Source organism: Danio rerio, chromosome 4 (assembly GCF_049306965.1).
Source record: "Danio rerio strain Tuebingen ecotype United States chromosome 4, GRCz12tu, whole genome shotgun sequence".
NCBI classification, from domain to species: Eukaryota; Metazoa; Chordata; class Actinopteri; order Cypriniformes; family Danionidae; genus Danio; species Danio rerio.
In genome coordinates this window covers 55,435,644-55,452,388 of record NC_133179.1, presented here as the reverse complement: position 1 = coordinate 55,452,388, position 16,745 = coordinate 55,435,644, and the positions used below count along the sequence as shown (strand labels likewise).

Here is a 16,745-nt window from a genome sequence, read left to right as displayed (position 1 = left end):
GCGCTAACTGATTGCGCCACAGAGACTTACTGAAAGGTCACCTACATTGGTAGAAACGCGGAACTTTGTCTCAAAGTCTGCTACATGAACCCTAATGTAAGTTTGCTGGGAGAGAGAGAGAAATGTAACAGAAACGCCCAACATGGGGCTCGAACCCACGGCCCTGAGATTAAGAGTCTCATGCTCTACCGACTGAGCTAGCCGGGCTGATGAGAAGGTCTTTTAGGAACCAGAAACCCTTTACAGTAATACCTTCCCTACCCGTGACAATCTTCTGCTAAATCCTGATTTCATCTTGTAACGCTGGACAGAATGTGGCCCAGGATATATGCCCAGTGCACGTGTTAGCAGTTGCAAGGCAGCAAAATGCCTAATTCGTCCCTGGGTGGGCTTCAACCACCAACCTTTCAGTTAACAGCCAAACGCGCTAACCGATTGCACCACAGAGACTTAGTGAAAAGTCACCTACAGTGGTAGAAAGTCAGAACTTTGTCTCAAAAGGTCTGCTATATGAACCCTAATGTAAGTTTGCTAAGAGAGAGAGAGAAAAGTAACAGAAACGCCCAACGAGGGGCTCGAACCCACGACCCTGACATTAAGAGTCTCGTGCTCTACCGACTGAGCTAGCCAGGCGAATAAGGAGTCACCTTTAGAAATAGACACTGTTAACAGTAATACCTTCCCTACCCGTGACAATATTCTGCTAAATCCTGATTTCATCTTGTAACGCTAACCAGAATGTGGCCCAGGATCTATGTCCAGTGCACGTGTTAGCAGTTGCAAGGCAGCAAAATGCCTAATTTGTCCCTGGGTGGGCTTGAACCACCAACCTTTCAGTTAACAGCTGAATGCGCTAACCGATTGCGCCACAGAGACTTAGTGAAAAGTCACCTACAGTGGTAGAAACGCGTAACTTTGTCTCAAAGTCTGCTACATGAAACCTTATGTAAGTTTGCTGGGAGAGAGAGAGAAAAGTAACAGGAACGCCCAACGTGGGGCTCGAACCCACGACCCTGAGATTAAGAGTCTCATGCTCTACCGACTGAGCTAGCCGGGCTGATGAGAAGCTGTTTTAGGAACCAGAAACCCTTTACAGTAATACCTTCCTACCCGTGACAATCTTCTGCTAAATCCTGATTTCATCTTGTAACGCTGGACAGAATGTGGCCCAGGATCTATGTCCAGTGCACGTGCTAGCAGTTGCAAGGCAGCAAAGTGCGTAATTCGTCAGTGGGTGGGCTCGAATCACCAACCTTTGGGTCATTATATCTTGTTTAATACCCATTTTATTCATTTATACTATTCATTTTATTTATTTACTCATTTATATTAATATGCGAATATGTCTCAATAAATAATTAAAACTTTGTTAATTAGTTGAGTGCTATAGGTCTTACAAAAGCCTTTTATCTAAAAATAGCATAAAAACTCTTAACTGTACATAAGCTCATTGATCTCTCCATTTTTCTTCTTAAAATAGGTCTCTGGTAATTCATCTTCATCGCCCAACTATTTTTTTTTTCAATTATTTCAATGCAGTCTTTTGGTATTGCTTTTTTCAACTCATGACATTGTCTTTGTAATTTTGCTTTAACAACTCTTTTATACCCATCCTCCACAATTACTTTTAATGGTACAAATCCTTTTATTACTTCATATAATACATCTTTAACTTGTCTTAATCCTCCGTCCCACCATTCCTTAAAATATAAAACATTTCCTTCACTTAAAATTGTTGAATTCAGTAAAAGTGGTTGTTCTAGAATCTGCGCCCTTGCTTTTGGTATAATCAACACATTTTCTAAAAATCCCCCTCATGATTCTAAGACCTCAACATAAAATTTTGGCAGACCTGCTATCATCCGTTTCTTCATCTTCATCAATAAAACATTACATCCCATATTAAAATGTCCACATTTCTTCAAATAATAACCCAACACACTTTTCCAAATCACACCCATTTTCCCTTCCAAAAACCTTTGAATAATCTTAATTGTTAATGTTTTCATTTTTAAAAAACTATCCAAAAGTCCCAGACCTCCTTCTTTTACCTCCCCAATCAAAGTATAATAAGCAATCTTGGCTCTTCCATTTCCCCAAAAAAAACTTTAAAACTACATCATTTATTTTTTCATAGTATACTTCAGGCAACGCAGTTACACTTAACACATACCAGACCTTTGACAACATTAAAGCATTTAAGATGAATACTTTCCTTTTAACGTCAAGTTTCTAGCTTTCCAAAATCTCAGTCTTTTCTCAATTCCATTTAAAACTCTCTCAATTTAAAATATCTGCTTTATTAGAATCCATCCCCACCCAAATTCCCAACATTTTTGTATGTTCCTTTTCTTCTTTAAAGGGTATATGTTGTGTTATTTCTTTTACTCTTCCCACCCTCAAGCATAAACTTTTTCCAACATTAACCTTAGCTCCTGATGCTTTACAATATCGCTCTAAAATCCCCAACAATGTAGTATCATCAGCGTATTGATACACAGCTTCTCTGTTGTCATTGTTTTCTATTTGTATCCCTTTAATTGTATCCCCAGTGGCTCAGCTTCCAGTGTGTATAATAAAGCAGTCAATGGACATCCTTGCCTTATTGACCTAGTTGGTTGAAGACATTCTGTTAAAAAAAATACATTTAATACAAGTTAAAATATCTGTATAAAAAAATTTGAATCCATTTTCTAAAATTTTCCCCAAAACCAAACTCCTTAAGAACTGCAAATAAAAAATCATGCTCTACCCTGTCAAAAGCCTTCTCCAGATCTAAACCTATTAAACCCCCCCCCCCCCTTTCTCTTTTTCTTGCATATAGTAGACAATTTAGCTTACCCAATTCACCTGTACCGCATGTTTTTTCGATTGTGGGGAAAACCAGAGCACCCAGAGGAAACCCACGTGAACACTGGGAGAACATGCAAACTCCACACAGAAATGCCAACTGACCAGCGCACAGTACTGTGTGTGTGTGTGTATGTATACATATATTGCATAAACTTTTCTAATATATTTGTTTTTGTTTTATTATTAATTTAATTTGTATTTATTTACTTTTTTACGGTAAATACAAGTGTCATTACTATACGCAATTTTTTTCCTATATTTGTGTCTGCCTATTATTGTAATTGTATTACTTCTTCCTTGTTTATGCTTGTAATGCCTACTTGGTTTGCATATTTTTTGAACATTTAATAAAAATAAATTAATTAATAAAAACATAAAAATTAGATGTAGTGTATAATCCCAAATCTTATTTTAAAAAAGTTGGTGGTATGGAGTTTCTTTTAAAGTGTGACTTTAAGATTCATAAACTCATATTAGGCTAAAAAAAGTCTCCTCTTTCTCTTTTCTTCTGGAGAAAGTATTATTTGTTTTATTTCAGCTCGAATAAAAGCTGTTTTTTATTCTAAACTTTATACTTAAACCATTTTAAAGACAAAACCATTAGCCCCTTTAAGCTATTTTTTCCCCAATAGTCTACAGAACAAACCATCCTTATACAATAACTTGTCTTATTTAATTTCATCATGTCAAACATAAAATAAATCAGTTATTAGAGATTAGTTATTAAAACTATTATGTTTAAAAATGTGCCGAAAAAATCTAATCTCCATTATACAGAAAATTATTTTTTTTACTTGTTCAAACTACTTAATTAAAATGTGCTGAAATAACACAATTATTGAGATTTCATTGGGACAACTTAATGTTCAGTCGACATACATTTTTTAAAAGTGTTAAGTTAACTTAATTTGTGTTGTGACAACATGAAAGAATTGTGTGGAACCCTGCAGAAATATGGTGATCGGTTCATAATAAGTTTAAGCACATTTTCAGATTTTACTGTATTTGGCTTAACCGTTCTTGGGTGGCTCGCCAATGTATAGATGACTAATGCATAAAATAAGTAAGCTGACCAAAGTTCTTAAAGGGAGAAGACTTTATTGAAGACAATGTTAACAATGTTAGTTGATGTTACCTTGTCCATCTTCAAGTAACTTAAACCAAAGTACAGTCTGTGAGACACTGATGAAACCCCCCTGGAGATTACCCAACTGCTTTGGTTGGGTCACATCTCTTGAGTTCCTGTAGGTTATTTGGTTCACACCTTACCAGAAGCAGATACTTGTTGCATATGAAACAAGCCAATACAATATATCAACATATAGAGTTATTTTGCCTTCTTGCAGCCCGATAGCAACTCTCACAACCTCGTACTGGGCTGTGACCCCTGATCTACACTACAAAACAGCTGGCAAAATCTTCACCCCTCTTCAGTTGAGTTTAAATTTTCAGGTGTTCAAAGGGTTTCATTATCATTAACTTGATATGCATTCAAGAGTTCACACTTGTTTGGCATGCTGTCCCGGGAGAGACCTAAGCTCATAAGATCCTCAAGCCCTGGGCTCCCTCCCGTTAGCAGGACGAGAGGGGAGTGTGAGCTCAGGTAGATCGGCTAAAGGGAGATATAAGGCTTACTAAGAGCTCGACTATGGTGCCAATTTAATGTTCAGTTTACTTAGGTTGTGTGTTTTTGGACTGTGGGAGAAAACCAGGGGAAATCCACGCGAGCACAGGGAGAATGAGCAAACTCTGCACAAAAAGTCAACTGGTTAGCAGCGACTTTAACCTGCGATATTCTTACTGTGAGGCAACTGTGCTAACCACTGGCTAATCATTGGCTGCTGTGTTGCCCAATCTAGAAAGGGGGGGAAGTAAGGGTGGGAGAGGGATTCTTCAAGACAAGGATAACTGAGTTAAGCTACGGTCACACTGGGCTTTTCCTCCCATAGACTTCCATTCATACGCACACGAATGCGTCAGACTAGAAACAAGTTCATGCGTCAAGTTTCACCGGTTGCTGAGGTGCAAAGTTCATGCTTGGTGAACTCTGACCTGCGAAATCGCATCACTTGACTGCGTGAGACCAATCGAGGATCAAAACATGACCTCTCTGGACAGAAATTTAAACCATGGAGCAATTGCTCACTTTTTTAATTTCTAAAAATCTTGTTTGATCCCGCCCCTTTCCACAGCGCCGTATGGCAGAATTTCACAATCTCAAAGTCCAGTGTGACCGCAGCTTTGTGTTCTGGTTATCTATAGTGAGTCAGGAATCATCTGATTGGTGAATCATGTTTTAGCTAAAGCAGGACCAGCCGTTGACAATCATAAGCATGTGATCCTCTCGAAAGTAGTTTATAAATAATCTTCACTTGAATGAACAGACAAACTACATGAACAAGCTGCCGTTTTGAATATACCCGTGTTTGTGTGGACAAGGCCTCAATGTTGAGGACTCTGCTCTCCATTGTGAAGCTTCATGTGAGTGTTGAGGCTTCTTTTACTTTTAAAGCCCTTTCCACACTCACTGCATCTAAATCGATCCTCTCTTGAGTGAGTCTTCATGTGTTGCTTAATGGTGTCTTTCCGTGTGAGACTCTTTCCACACTGATCACATGTGAACACTATGGTTCCAGTGTGACCATTCATGTGGTTCTTGAGGCTAAATTTGGTTGTGAAGCTCTTTCCACACTGATCACATGTAAACGGCTTCTCTCCGGTGTGTGTTCTCATGTGGTGATTGAGTGTGTTTTTATGTGGGAAACTTTTACCACACTCTGTGCATGTGTAAGGTTTCTCTCCAGTGTGAATCCTCATGTGGATGTAAAGGTCTTGTTTTTTACCTAAACTCTTTCCACACTGTTCGCAGGTGTAAGGTTTCTCCCTAGTGTGAACTCTCATGTGAGCAATCAGGTTCAGCTTTTTACTGAAACTCTTTCTACACTGTTTACAGCTGAAAGGCTTCTCTCCAGTGTGAATTCTCATGTGCACATCCAAGTTTCTTGCATGGCGGAAGCTTTTTCCACACTGTTGGCATGTGTACGGCCTCTCTCCAGTGTGAATTCTCATGTGGGTTTTAAAGCTTTGTTTTTGACTAAAACTCTTTCCACACTGTTCGCAGGTGTAAGGTTTCTCCCCTGTGTGAACTCTCATGTGAACATCAAGGTTTGGCTTTTGACTGAAACTCTTTCCACACTGTTTACAGCTGAAAGGCTTCTCCCCAGTGTGAATTCTCATGTGTGCTGCAAAGTGTCCAGCATGATAAAAGCTTTTTTCACACTGTTGGCATGTGTATGGCTTCTCTCTAGTGTGAATTCTCATGTGAGCTTTAAAGCTTTGTTTTTGACCAAAACTCTTTCCACACTGTTCGCAGGTGAAAGGTTGCTCCCTAGTGTGAACTCTCATGTGAACATCAAGGTTTGACTTCTGACTGAAACTCTTTCTACACTGTTTACAGCTGAAATTACACCCCAATTTGGATTTCCAAGGTCTTCCGTGTGAAGTCTTTTTAGTCAGTGTGGGTTTTTTATCAGTCGTTATTTCTTGGGGTTTCTCAAACTGCTGCTTCTCATCTATTTCATTCTGTTGATGAGTCTCTTCTTTCAGCACCATCAGATCTAAAAAAAAAAAGAAGTTAGCTTTAGTATGAAGACTCAAAGCGACAAGCAAGAAATTAATGTTTTCACCCAAATATTAAAATGAACTTACCATTTACTCTCCGTCATGTGGTTTGAAACTTTCCTTTATTGTGGAACACAGTAAGCCAGTAGCGTTTTTTTTTTTTAATATCTACTTTTGTGTTCAACAGGATTAAGAAACTCATAAAGGTTTAAATCCACACGAGGAAGAGTAAATGTGAGGCTATTTTCATTTCTACATCAACTATTCCTTTAAAAGGTTTCTACAATTACCCATTTTTTACATGATGTAAAATAAGTCTTTGGTGTTCCCAGAATGTGTCTGAGGTTTCAGCTCAAAATCAGATCGTACACCTTGTAGAATATTTAATTTTGGGGGTCAGCGGAAAACCAAGCTCTTTTTGTGCCTGTGGCTTTAAAATGCAAATAACCAAATGCACTCGCTCTAGATTACTCGTGTTGTTTCATCGATTGAGATAAATTCTGCATGTTCATAGCAAGTATGCATAATTCACGCTTAAATTTGCAAGTTTGAATTATTGTATAAAACTTATGCAAATGCTTAATACCACGTTTGCTTTAAACTGGAGTAATGAGGAGACGGCAAGATGACACGCTTTGCTACTTGTTTCCATTTATTTGTACTTTTGTTTTTGTTTTCTTGTCTTTGTGCATGTCCTGAGGCTTAGCTGAAGACCTACTTGGTGACATTGTATATACCTGACAAGATGCAGAAATGCCATCTAAATAGGTTACTTGCGGTTTGTCCAATATACAAATATAAATATACAAAATAATAATGATAACCCAGGGTTTACGAATGTGAAATGTCTGTTAATGAACATCCAGGATTATTGTTTAACCCCAGGTATAGCATGAGCAGTGTGGAAGGTGACTACTGATAACCCAGAATTTATCCAGGGTTAGAATGACCCAGGGTTAACAATTTGAAGTGTGAAAAGCCCTAAGAATACTCAGCATCAGCTCTCAGGATAAACAGAGTATAATGACAAACAGCGACAATTGTCAATCACGTCATGATGACCTGGGACCTGTTTCAGTAAGGAGGTTCAACCAACTCAGAGTTTAAACTTGAACTCTGAGTTGATTTACAGAGAGATTAAATACTCAGAGTTTTCAATTTCAGAAAAACATTTGAGCTACAAAAGTCTTTCATTCAAGAGCAGTGAGGGATTTTCTCCTTTTTGTTGTTTGAATAATGATAAAAACAGTTGGCAGCAGGAATATTGCGCACTGTCACTTTAAGAATAGTGCGGCTCTGATATGGTTTCTCTTTCACATGTCTTGATTCTCAACTTGTTTGTTTATTATACAAATGAGGGTTAATATGAATAATCACTAAACACCACACAAATTTGTATGTATTTGACCATTAAAGCGCTCACATTAAGATGGCGTTAGATTTGTGTTCTCTGCTTGTCTCCGAGCCTGTCCTAGGCTAAGCGCAGCACACACAGAGCATGTGCACTTACACACTTTTAAAAATAGGAATGATGCGCGTCCCGTGCTGCAAAAGTTACATTACAGCACATGCTTTTAGTCATTTTCACGTGGAACTGAGCTTTGCAGAGCAACAAATGTGTACAACTGGAAAGGGGGTGGTATATGATGGAATAATCGTTTATTTCGATTAATGGTTTTTCATAATCATTAGAAGCCAAAATCGAAATCGCAACCAGATTTTCGATTAATTGCACAGCCCTATCAAGTAGTAGAGGTTGATATGACATTTAAAATGTAAGCAGGACTAAAAAAATCTTTTTAGAACGAGTAATAATCTGGTGGAGGCCTGTGTTTGGAGTTCTGGAATGCGTGGCGTGACGATTCGGGACACTTCATGTTTCTGCTGCATCACTGAGTATCTGGTGTGCCGTGTCCGCCGCATTCGGTGCCTCAGTCAAAGTTAATTCAGTGTGTGTGGTTATTTGTCTCGGTGTACAAGCTCGGCACTTGTACACCGAGACTATACAAAGACACAAATGATTTTGTACGACTGAATGCTCAACCTAGCTTAGCTTCTCTCTCGGTCTGTCAGCCTGTCTGTTGCAAACACAGAGCATGGAAGCTCTTGGCTCTGCCCCCTTGTTATGTTGGGCGGGAAGCGGAAACTGTGAAGCAACACGCCCCTAAAACAGCAAACTGTGTAAACGCCCCCAACATCACACTTTTGAACACATTATAATAAAAACATCTGAACTGTGTGTTGAACTGAACCTAAACTGGCACACTCAGAAGAACCATAATAATAAAATTAAATCATAAAAAAGGGGTAAACTATGTACCCTTTAAGCTTATCATTCATTAAAAAAGGACAAGCCAGTCTTTTACGTGACTTTGTTCTTTGTGTAACTGAAATGTAGGCAATAGTTTATTCAAAAAATGCGAATTAAATTTTTGCGCACATAAAAGATGTGCGAATAAAGCAGTGTTTCCATTTAATGAATCAAAGAGAACAAAATCATCACTTACTGAATAATTGGCGCCAAATATCAACAGTAAAAACCCAGAGTTTTTCTCATTTCAGGGCTAAAATACTCTGAGTTTACACTTAACCTTCTTTCTGGAACAGGGACCCGATCTCATATGCTATTGTTTTAGAACTTCAGTTGCCTATTGGACAAATGACCAGGAATAATAAATGGCAGAAAACGGTCACACTACTTGCTCTGCAAACATGGGTGTTCATGTCTATACATACAAAGAAAATAAAAAAATTAAGAAAATATGACTTTGCAACATCAAGCAGCATTAGGCATGGACCAGTATAAGATTCTGACGATATGATAACCTTGAATAAAAATATCACACTTTCACAGTACTGATTACTGCTCTAAAATATATTCTTTTAAATGTCTGGGTAAAAAACAAACACTTTTTCCTTTTTGAACACAAAACATTTTCTTTTGAGAAACTTTTTTAATAATTTGGAGCAGTAAACATGTCAGGCTAAATTATTCAATTGAATCCTTAACTTCTGCTGTCTTTATTTGTTTCAAAAACACAGATTTCTTTACAATTTAAATCAGCATCTTTGGATATCTTTTTTGCTGGAGATACTGTTGTCCTGAAAAACTTAAAACAATATGTAAATAAAAAAACTTACATATGACAATTACAGCAGAAAAAATTGGTGGTTTTAAAACCTTGACTTTTTTTAAACTGCATTATACTTTGAAAATGGTTATTGTCCCATGCCTCAGCAGAACAACACTGTTTTTAGGATCTAAAAATGTATTCTTTAAAAAAAAAGTCTCAAGCAAAAAGATTCCAATGGCGCCGCCTGCTGGTACATGTAGAATATGGTTAATATTCTGACGAAATTTACACTCAGATGTTTGCATATCATCAGCATGCTGTAATCCATTTCTTAATCAGCAAAAGTCATTTTAAACTAGTTTGTTGGCCAGTTGTAGTCAGTGCAATGCTAAACGTTATTGTGCCATTATAATTTGTTTGTTTTGTCTCACGTCATCCCACAACAACAACATATAGTTTAGATTACTGTACAATGTTTTATAATAACAATTAATTATTTTAATGTCCATTTCATTCAGCATATTTCAAATTAAGGGCATCCACATTTTCTGACATACTTTAAATCAGGGTTTCTGCAGGTTTCACCAAGTTAAATTTAAGACTTTTAAAGACCTTTTTAAGACCATTATGAATGAAATTTTAGATTAAGGAATTTTTCAAATGCCCCAGATGAAAAAGATTTTTATTTGTCCTATCAAAAAATATAAAAATTTTATACATTTAATGATACAATAATAAATTAATAATAATGTTAAAATATTTTAGATATTTCTTAGCAAAAAATCTTAAATATTGCGTAAAAACAAGAGAGCTCGATTAGGATCCACACACTTTTTTCCAAAATAAACTTTCTTTAAAATAAAAAACAAATGAACAAAAGTTAAAAAAACTAAAATAATCTAAATCTATGAACAACAATCTGTCCAGGTCTATGTCCTCAGCAGTAAATACATGGAGCACGTTTAAACAAATGAAGTACGAAAATAATTAAACTATTATAATAAATAAAGTTAAAATGATCTTTTTGAATGAAAAGTTTAAAGATTTATTTAGATGGATTATTGGTGATTGTATGGGTTTTGGCCAGATTGGTTAACAAAACATGAACAAAGGAAAATGAAGACTTGTTTAAGAAGATTTAAGACCTACAACACAGTATTTCAGTAAATTTAAGACTTTTAATGTGAGCGCTTTAATGATCAAATACATGCAAATTTGTGTGGTGTTTAATTTTAGGTTTTCGAATTTAAGACATTTTAAGACCCTGCGGGTATTAAATAGATCATATCTGTGAGAACTAGTAACAACGACTAAAAACAAGTTTAAACCCATAAAGAAGTTGATGAAAAAAGGGAATTGTGATCAACTTGACATATGCAAATGGAAAGTACTAAGCCAACACCATCACTGTAATAGCAGATATCTTCTATGAGAATACTGTAGGTCAAATATCGTCAGCTCAGTTAAACTTTTTTAATTTATTGTTTTTATTTACTTCATATAGCACCAGTGCTCAAGGACACTTTACAGACAGTAGGAGAACAAGAAAAGCAATAAACTTAGGTATAGAAAATGGGAGACTAATAATACATAAAATAATGACAAAAGACATGAAAACAAGTGACAAAAGAAACTCATTCCAGTCTTTCAATGAGTGCTTATGTGCATTTAGAAGAACTAGGCAGCACACTCAGGGCTGCAAGATGGATTTTGAGAATGAAAATTAACCTGTTTGTTCCTGCAGATCTTCCTGTTTGACTGTAAATGTTTCTTCAATCTTCAGATCTTCACTCTCCTCTTTAATAAACGCCATCTTTATAACAGTGTGGAGAACAGTCGCTTCAGCAGGAGTTTTTCTCTGTGTTTGGACACTTTATCCTGTTTAAAATGAACAAAACAATAAAAATGTTCTGTTTAAAATGAATAAAACAATGAACAAAAACAAAATAACTTCTCTTCAACACTTGCTTTAACAGTTTCTTTATATAAGAGTGATTAACAAAAAGAAATCAGGTAAGTCTGAGCAAAAAACAATAGCCACAAAAGAGCTGATTAAGACCAGTACTCCATTTCTTATATATAGTGATGTTTACTTTGAATAGAATGACATTATGCTATTTAATAAATAAACCTTCATTAAAACACTTATTACACTCTTTACTGTTGCTTTATTCAAACTTTAAAATTTTTTTAATTATTTTGTTTGTTTTATTTATTTTATTGTCTGCTTACAGCAACGTTGTAGCACTCTTTTGCACAAGACAAGAATTTTCTCTTATGGACAAATAAAGTTTATCCTATCTTATTCAAACAATAGATCTTACTGTGAGTAAAATAGTACTTTGTTGTATAAAGGGTCCAGTTGTCAGGATAAATACTATATTTATAACCAAATAAACAAACAAACAATAAAGAAGCTTTTAAAAATGACTGAAGAACTTAATATAACGTTGAACAATGCATCCACACATGTTTAGATTTTACATTTTATAATGTTAGCATTCAGATATTATTTGAGTGTAAATTCAGAATGTGCAACTTACCTTTCCAGTCTTCAATAAATAAGTGGGATGAAAAAATGGCCTCAGTGGGTTTTTCTTTCTCTGTTGTTGTTGGTAATAATCCCAATGTAGGAATCTACAATCGTAGTTTGTCCTACAAAGTTGTTCTCTTTATCAAGCAAAATAAGCCAATGAAGATTTTCTTAGGAACCCAGAATATATAGACACAACCCTGCTGAGCTACTGGATCTAGAATGTGATTGGATAAGACTCAATTGGCCTCCATTAATGCTGGTATAAAGATGCAAATGAGCAGTGGGGAGCAGTAAAGACTCAAGCCACATACAGTGGGGGATGGGAAGTTCAGCAGCTTTACAAATCATAGTTTTACAGAGAAATAATGATGTATTGGGAAAATGAGTTGACTTTAGCCATCGTCATTTGTTTTGTTGCTGTTGTTTTAAAGGATTATTGATTGAAGCGTTTTTATTTTGGCTGCTGCATTTTGTAGTTAATGTTGATACATTTATGTTGAGGTACTTTGATTTGAAAGACATTTCAATTCATTTTTCCCAAGCCTGGTTAAAAGGTAATGCAAGAGTTGTGTGTTGTTTTTTTAGAAGCTTCTCAGAGTTTTGTGTAAAGATGCAAATGAGCACAAGCCACACTCATGTCTCAATACACACAACTACATTCACTTATATAATAGTTATGTAAGTCTTATACTATTATACTGTAATATTTTATCATTCGTTGAAAGAAACAATTTCTAAACTTCACAGTGAGGTTTTATTTGTGTTAGGTTCAGTCAATATATTGACATGAGCTAACCATTTATTTATCACTGAACTTGTTCTTTATGTGAGTTTAGAGTCCTTTATTTCTCCTAAAGCACATGCAGCTTATTACTGGCTTCTGTAAGACAGTCAACACACTCTTAATAGGTCAATTATTTCTTTCCAAAAGTGTCTATAGATTTTAACAATCAAAATGTAACTTGTTTCTTTGCCAATTTTGTTTTCTTTCCTTCGTCTTTTAGTTGAACAGAACATGTGTGAGCAGCTCAGCTTTCTCGAAAGCCTCTTATTCACCTGATAGGTAACTAAGATGTTTTTCCCTCAATTTATCATTTGTGTTTGTGCATACAAATATGCATAGACATTCACAAAAGCATATATAAGATACCCTGTGACAAAAGCTTTTGCTTTTAACACAGTAAAGCTATCACATACTGTCCATTTTTAAAAAATATTTCATGCATCTAAATATTTATAATCACAAAATAATTATATCACAAGTTAATTTATTGTACAGGCAGTTTATACAGAATAATTCAATGACAAGAGTTCACTTTCATAACTACACAATGCAGAACTTTTAATGTGATTAACCTGCTCCACCTACACCAACTACAGCATTTCTCAGATTTCTTTTTCACTATGGTGTAATAACAGTAGTGAACATCACATAAAACAACAACTGCACTTACTCCTGTAACTTGTTTGCAACAATGACATTTAAATATCTGTGTTACATATTCATTTAAATAAATGGCTCATTATTGTGTGCGGTCATCTTTAGTAATAGCTGCCTGATCTTTAATTGAATAGGGTCGTTTTACATATAAGAAACCTGTTAACGGGTATAGCTGTTAATGCCAATACCAACTTGATAGCCTAAAGCATATTACATGAACAAGACCTGCCTTTCATCTCTTAGGACAGTGGATCTCTAACTGTGATTTAGTGGTACGCAGGCTTCCTTCTAGTGGTACGCAGAGGAATGAAATATGTCATGTACATGCTACACACATTTCAAAATTTATCAAAAATTATGTATATAACATGCCATATATGACATATAGCCTATATTTCTGAGGTAATCTGCCACGTTTTTAACTGTGCAGAGTTGTAGCTGCTTTACTAGGCCTACTACGCTACTGTATTTCAATACTGCTCATTTTGGTGGTACTTGGAGAGACCATTTTTTTCTGAGGTGGTACTTGATGAAAAACGTTTGAGAACCACTGTCAAATAATCATAGGTGTCTTTAACAATACATGCTTGATTACCCAAATCATTACAATTATTACATCTGAATGGAGCCTTTTAGTAAGCATAGTTCTTCACCAATACCAGTTTAATACTTTATATAATTACACACGTGGGGCATCACAGTGGTGCAGTGGGTAGCACGATCGCTTGACAGCAAGAAGGTCGCTGGTTTGAGCCTCAGCTGGGTCAGTTGGCATTTTTGTGTGGAGTTTGCATGGTCTCCCCGTGTTTGTGTGAGATTTCCTCCAGGTACTCTGGTTTCCCCAATGTCCATAAACATGGTATGCATGCGGTGTGTGTGTGTGTGAATGAGTGTGTATATTTTCCAGTAATGGGTTGCAGCTGGAAGGGCATCCGCTGGACTTGTCAGCTGCTTTTGACACTGTCAACCACCAGATCCTGCTATCTATGCTCGAGTCACTGGGCGTTGCGGGCACTGTTATACAATGGTTCAGATCTTACCTCACTGACAGGTCATTCAGGGTGTCTTGGAGGGGAGAGGTGTCCAACCTACAGCATCTAAACACTGGGGTACCTCAAGGCTCTGTTCTTGGGCCACTTCTCTTCTCCATCTACACATCATCTCTAGGACCAGTCATCCAGAGACATGGATTCTCCTACCACTGCTATGCTGATGATACCCAACTATACCTCTCTTTTCATCCTGATGATCCCTCGGTTCCAGCTCGCATCTCAGCCTGCCTGTTGGATATTTCACACTGGATGAAAGATCATCATCTTCAGCTGAACCTCACAAAAACGGAAATGCTTGTAGTTTCTGCCAACTCGACTCTACACCATAACTTTTCAATCCAGATGGATGGGGCAACCATTACTGCATCCAAAATGGTGAAAAGCCTTGGGGTAACGATTGATGACCAACTAAACTTCTCTGACCACATTTCTAGAACTGCTCGATCTTGCAGATTCGCACTCTATAACATCAGAAAGATCCGACCCTTCTTATCTGAACATGCAGCTCAACTCCTTGTTCAAGCTCTTGTTCTCTCCAAACTGGATTACTGCAACTCTCTACTAGCTGGGCTTCCAGCTAACTCTATCAAGCCGCTTCAACTGCTCCAGAACGCAGCAGCACGAGTGGTCTTCAATGAACCTAAACGAGCACATGTCACTCCACTGCTAGTCCGTTTGCACTGGCTGCCAGTTGCTGCTCGCATCAAATTCAAAGCTCTGATGTTTGCCTACAAAGTGACTTCTGGCCTTGCTCCTTCTTATCTGCTCTCGCTTCTGCAGATCTATGTGCCCTCCAGAAACTTGCGTTCTGTGAATGAACGTCGCCTCGTGGTTCCATCCCAAAGAGGGAAGAAATCACTTTCGCGAATGCTCACGCTCCATCTTCCCAGTTGGTGGAATGAACTCCCTAACTGCATCAGAACAGCAGAGTCACTCGCTATTTTCAAGAAACGCCTAAAAACTCAACTATTTACTCTCCACTACACTTCCTAATCTGCAATTGCCTCTCTGAATATCACACTAACTGTACAAAAATAAAATAAAAATTGCTAATACTACTAATACTTCCCTTCTTAGACTTTACAGACCTGAAACTTGCCTATAGCACTTATTCATTGTTGCTCTTAGTTGTGAAAATTGCTTCCTTGTCCTCATTTGTAAGTCACTTTGGATAAAAGCGTCTGCTAAATGACTAAATGTAAATGTCAATAAAAATAAAGCATGTGCAGTATAAGTTGGCAGTTCATTCCACTATGGTGACCCCAGATTAATAAAGGGACTGAGCTTTAAAGAAAATGAATAAATATATATGAGTAATATCACACGAGGAGCAGTGCGATGTGGCCTTCTATCTGTTTTTGTATTTCTGTTTGTTGTTATGGCCTGTTGTTATTGCAATAAAAAAAATAAATGAATACATTTTTTTTAAAGTGCAATGTGGCTGTATATCAGCAGTGGTGGAAGGCATGTGTAATAGTGTACGCTAGGCACTCGAAAACGATTGTCTCTCTACCTGTTGTTTCAATCCCCTGACAACTTTGCTCATCTTCAGAGCTCCTTCATCTGTCATAGACAGCAAGAGTCTCGAGATGCTCAAAGCCCAGAAAAGGAACCAAAAACTATGTCAAAACATGTGACTTGTGACTTTAGTGGTTAAATTGTAATCAAGTTCCAAGAACATTTTGTGTGCAATAAAATGTGGAAAAAAGTTTTTTGTCTCTGTATTCTTTTAATTTGCATTCAGCAGAAGAGGCTCAAACAGGTTTGGAACAAGTAGAGGATGAGTAAATAACAGAATTGTGATTTTTGTGAACTGCCCCTTTATTGCTTCTGTAAGTTAAGGTAAATTAAATATTATTACTGAAGATATTGCTAAACAATGGCAGGAAACGTTGAACACAGATAATAAGAGACAACAATTTATGTGGAAAAAAGGAAACTATATAGGCCTATGAAGATGTAGAAATAGAAAAGAAGAGGTCATAATTATGAGGATGAGATTTGGACTCAGATATTAATATGAAAGTAATGTGTTAGACATATACAAATCATCATAAAGTGGATTAAAAAAGTTAAGAAAATATTTAGATTTAAGGTTTGTGTGTGAGAGAGCAGATATAGTGTAAAGTGAAAACTATGGGAGAAATGTACCAATAAGTCATGACTGC

General features: G+C 36.6%; 1 protein-coding gene and 3 non-coding genes across 4 annotated transcripts; all 4 read right to left on the bottom strand.

The window, feature by feature from the left end:
• Positions 1–134: 134 nt before the first annotated feature.
• On the bottom strand, positions 135–207 carry trnak-cuu (transfer RNA lysine (anticodon CUU)). Its single transcript has one exon. It is a non-coding gene; the product is annotated as a tRNA-Lys (tRNA).
• A 595-nt stretch (positions 208–802) lies between these two features.
• trnan-guu (transfer RNA asparagine (anticodon GUU)) lies at positions 803–876 on the bottom strand. The gene has a single exon. It is a non-coding gene; the product is annotated as a tRNA-Asn (tRNA).
• A 108-nt stretch (positions 877–984) lies between these two features.
• trnak-cuu (transfer RNA lysine (anticodon CUU)) lies at positions 985–1,057 on the bottom strand. Its single transcript has one exon. It is a non-coding gene; the product is annotated as a tRNA-Lys (tRNA).
• Positions 1,058–3,934: 2,877 nt separating this feature from the next.
• LOC137491464 (uncharacterized) lies at positions 3,935–12,242 on the bottom strand. Its single transcript, XM_073948643.1, has 3 exons — positions 12,092–12,242; positions 11,277–11,426; positions 3,935–6,470 (listed from the first exon to the last, which is right to left on the bottom strand). Exons 2-3 carry the CDS (start codon positions 11,359–11,361, stop codon positions 5,296–5,298), a joined length of 1,260 nt encoding a protein of 419 aa, XP_073804744.1. The 5' UTR covers positions 11,362–11,426; positions 12,092–12,242; the 3' UTR covers positions 3,935–5,295.
• Positions 12,243–16,745: the final 4,503 nt, after the last annotated feature.